The 3,646-nt window shown below is 44.6% G+C and overlaps 1 protein-coding gene across 1 annotated transcript in view; it reads left to right on the top strand.

The window, feature by feature from the left end:
- The window catches only part of LOC9654678 (DNA repair protein RAD50), a 5,488-nt gene extending 2,353 nt beyond the window's left edge, over positions 1 to 3,135 (top strand). Inside the window, 16 exon segments of the mRNA XM_024668999.1 lie at positions 3 to 33; positions 82 to 209; positions 272 to 386; positions 441 to 573; positions 624 to 833; positions 895 to 1,100; positions 1,157 to 1,358; positions 1,416 to 1,585; positions 1,641 to 1,965; positions 2,018 to 2,143; positions 2,200 to 2,252; positions 2,304 to 2,454; positions 2,507 to 2,569; positions 2,618 to 2,751; positions 2,799 to 2,927; positions 2,985 to 3,135. Coding sequence (XP_024524767.1) covers positions 3 to 33; positions 82 to 209; positions 272 to 386; positions 441 to 573; positions 624 to 833; positions 895 to 1,100; positions 1,157 to 1,358; positions 1,416 to 1,585; positions 1,641 to 1,965; positions 2,018 to 2,143; positions 2,200 to 2,252; positions 2,304 to 2,454; positions 2,507 to 2,569; positions 2,618 to 2,751; positions 2,799 to 2,927; positions 2,985 to 3,024 — 2,216 coding nt within the window. The 3' untranslated portion in view covers positions 3,025 to 3,135.
- The last annotated feature ends 511 nt before the right edge of the window (positions 3,136 to 3,646 follow it).

Here is a 3,646-nt window from a genome sequence, read left to right as displayed (position 1 = left end):
GACTGTGAAGTCAGATGTGGAGCTTACATTCGGGTAACGCGCAAACCCTTTGAATGTCTAAAACCGGATTTATATTTGCAGCAACATCTCTAAGGCATACGACGAGCTTCTTGATAGATCCCGAGATGCCGATATGAGAGTTGCACAGGCACGCGCAATGCTTGACGATGCAAAGTCTACACTTGCGAAGCAGCAAGAAGAGAAAGAAGGTGACCTTCTGTTTAATAAAATCATTGTTAAAGACGCACCGAGTTCAAACTTGATGTTGCAGCTAAACGGAAGCTCTTGATTAGCAGGCTTTACAGTCTTTTTCAACAGGATTTGAATCCCAGCAGTTATCCATCAAAGTTACGCGAACTCTCTGACGCAAGAGATTCGAGCAAAAGGTCTGTTTAAGGTCTACAAGAAGCTTTCTCACGGTTGGCCTTGAATGAATGCAGCCAACATGACATGGCCGACGGAATGCGGCGGATGTTTGACCCGTTCGAGCGAATTGCAAGGGCAACTCATGCATGCCCGTGCTGTGAACGACCTTTTGCCACTCCTGAGGAGGAAGACGAGTTTGTTGACAAGGTTGGTTTGTCTTCCGGTCCAAAGCTGCACTCATTTTTTTCTTCTTCCAGCAACGAGTAAAGCGCTCATCTACTGCACAACGCCTGCATGAATTGGCGTCCTTGACCAGCATTGCGGATAATAAATTTCAGCAGCTGGATAAACTTCGGCCGTTGTTTGAGGAATACCAAAAGCTAGAGAGTCAAGGAATTTCAGCTACGGAGAAATCTATCTCGGACATGACAATGGAGCTTGAGAGAAGTACAGAAACGCAAAATGACGTAAATTCTTTCCGCTTCAATGTTTGGAAGCTAGCTAACTTGCTTGTTTCTGCTATTTCAGGTATCTTGTCTCCTAGCACAGTCCAAAGCCGAGCTTGGCTTGGTAACAGAGCTTCGAATTACTGCGCAGTCGATCGAGGAAGCTTATACGAGCGTTCAAAACCTCGAAAGGGAGGTCAGAACGCTTGAAAATCAGCTTAACCCTGAGTCATCTCTGCGGTCCCCAGATGACGTAGGAGAAGAACTTGAAAAGCACGAGAAACAACTGTAAGCAAGAGCAGGACCGTGTTTTCATTGACTTTCTCTCGTTTATTTTGGCGCAGGGAAGAATTAAATCGAAAGCTCGATAGGCTTAAGGAAGAACATGACTACATGAAAGACGATCTTGCAAACTGCAAGCAGAGGAAACATGCTGAGGAGATGAAGAAAGCAGATTTAGAGAAAAAGCTAGAACGGAACAAAGCTTTGAAGGAGGAGGAAGCTAGCTTGGTTAAACAGATGAATCAAATCGACACTGAAATTCAGGTTTGATTTTGTTTGCTGGTAAAAAATTTACGTCAACATTCTGCTTTTTGTGGTCAGTTTGAAATGGAGCAGCTGGAGCCTCTAGCAGAAGAAAAAGAAAGGCACCTAAAAGAGTTCGATCAACTTAAGAGAAAGTTTAGACAAGAGCAGGATGTTAGCACTCAGGGCGTAAACGACTTCGACAAAGAGGTTCATTCCTTAACGAATATCTGGGGAAAGATTAAAGAGTATGCTTGTTCTTCGTCATTAGCGTAATTCTATTTCTTTTTGTATGCTGTGCAGTTATGTGGAGCGTCATAAAACACACAACGTCCAGACCGCGAAGAGAAGGTTGTCTGAGCTGCAGGCGCAGAAGGACGAAGAAGAGTCCAAAAAAAGCTTTTGCCTTGCGGAAGTTCAGAGAGTGAATAACGTGCTCGCGCAGCAGAAAGTCATCGAAAGAAACATTGCCGACAACATAAAATATCGTAAGCTTTGCGCAGAGGAGCAGAAGTGCATCCAGGAAATTAAAGCGCTGGAAGAAAGAATGCTGGCAATTGGAAACACATTGGACTTCGAGGGAGAACTGAAGAAAGCTTTGAAAGAAAAACAGCATCTAATGGGCGAGGTAAAGAGTTTCACCCACGATTGTGAGTATATGTTATTGAATTGACTTGCAGGAGAGCCATCACAAAGGAACTATTGCGGTGCACGAAAGCAACATAGCAAGGAACAAAACAGACTTAAAGCAGCCGCAGTACAAAAATATCGACAAGCGTTATCGAGCCCAGCTTATACAGCTTAAGGTGGAAGTTCTTTTTCTGTTTTTCTTGTGGTCCTCACTGTCCTCTTTATGCTGCAGACGATGGAAATGGCGAATAAGGATCTGGATAAATACTATAACGCACTGGATCGGTACGTTGTTTTCGATGCTAATGTCATTGGATGATTCGAGCTTTATTGCAGAGCCCTGATGCGATTCCATACCATGAAGATGGAAGAAATCAACAAAATAATCAAAGAGCTCTGGCAGCAGACATACAGGGGACAAGATATCGACTTTATCGAAATAAGAGCCGACGCCGAAGGAACTGGCACTCGTTCTTATAGCTATCGGGTATGGTGCACTGTTAGCTGTTCTTGTGCAGATGATGCGTCTTTTGATACAGGTGGTAATGAGGGCGGGAGGCGCAGAGCTCGAAATGCGTGGCCGCTGCAGTGCTGGGCAGAAGGTATCGAATGATCTCCACGGCTTGCTGAATGTAGTGTCTGTTTTACAGGTCCTGGCTGCCCTGATCATTCGCTTGGCTTTGGCTGAGACGTTTTGCCTCAACTGCGGGATTCTGACGCTGGACGAGCCTACGACAAACTTGGACGCTCAAAACGCTGAGAGCTTTGCAGCTGCGCTCTTAAGGTGGGCTTCGAACCTGGCCTCTAGTCTCTAACCAGCAGACACACTAGGATTATGGAAGAGCGGCGAGGACAGGAAAACTTCCAGCTTATCGTGATCACCCACGACGAGAGATTTGCGCAACTTATCGGGCAGCGGCAGCTAACGGAGAAGTACTACCGAGTGTCCAAGGATGAAAGGTAAGCTAAGCTAGCTGTTTATCTCAGTCTGTATTTGACACTCTCGTCACCTTGCAGGCAGCACAGCCTGATAGAAGTTCAAGAGATTTTCGGGTAAATAGAATAGAAGACGGTGGCGTATATAGAAATATATGTAGAGGTACACACTCTCTCCCGTCCACGTAAAAAATGCTCACACATGAGGTTTATTTTTCATTGAGATGACTAAGATTTCTTCTTTACTAAATTTCTGACTACTTTTTATCTATCTATCCTATCTATTCTATCTTGTTTTGGCTGGCTCAGACAAGAAGCAAATAAATTTGCAAGTTTGTTTGGGGTCTTCTCGCTCCCTCCCTCACGCTCCATGCGCTTTTAGATATCACTCTTTGACCAGTTTGGCTTTTCATCGGGCCAAATTTGAGGACAGTGCAATCCCAGGCCATCAAATGAATCCAGATTTGTCAAGCATCGTTGTTTCCCAGGCATAGGTTATTCTCCAACCTATTTGAAACGACTATACCTTCTAGCAGGTTTGCCAATCTCCAGTATAACATTATCTTGATTGCTGTGTAATTTGGTGTATGCTCATCGTTCACGCGCCAGTTAAGTTGATCGCACCGTTGCCGACCGTTGGATCGAGATTAGTTATTCCATGGTCTATACAGTTTTGGAGAACCTGTATTATTGCTTATGTGACACAAAGAATCGTACCGTCAATAAGAATGTGCCTCGTGTCA

The sequence above is a fragment of the Selaginella moellendorffii genome, unplaced genomic scaffold (genome assembly GCF_000143415.4).
Source record: "Selaginella moellendorffii unplaced genomic scaffold, v1.0 SELMOscaffold_4, whole genome shotgun sequence".
Lineage (NCBI taxonomy): Eukaryota > Viridiplantae > Streptophyta > Lycopodiopsida > Selaginellales > Selaginellaceae > Selaginella > Selaginella moellendorffii.
The sequence above is the reverse complement of the archived record's forward strand: the minus strand, read 5'-3'. Positions and strand labels throughout refer to the sequence as shown.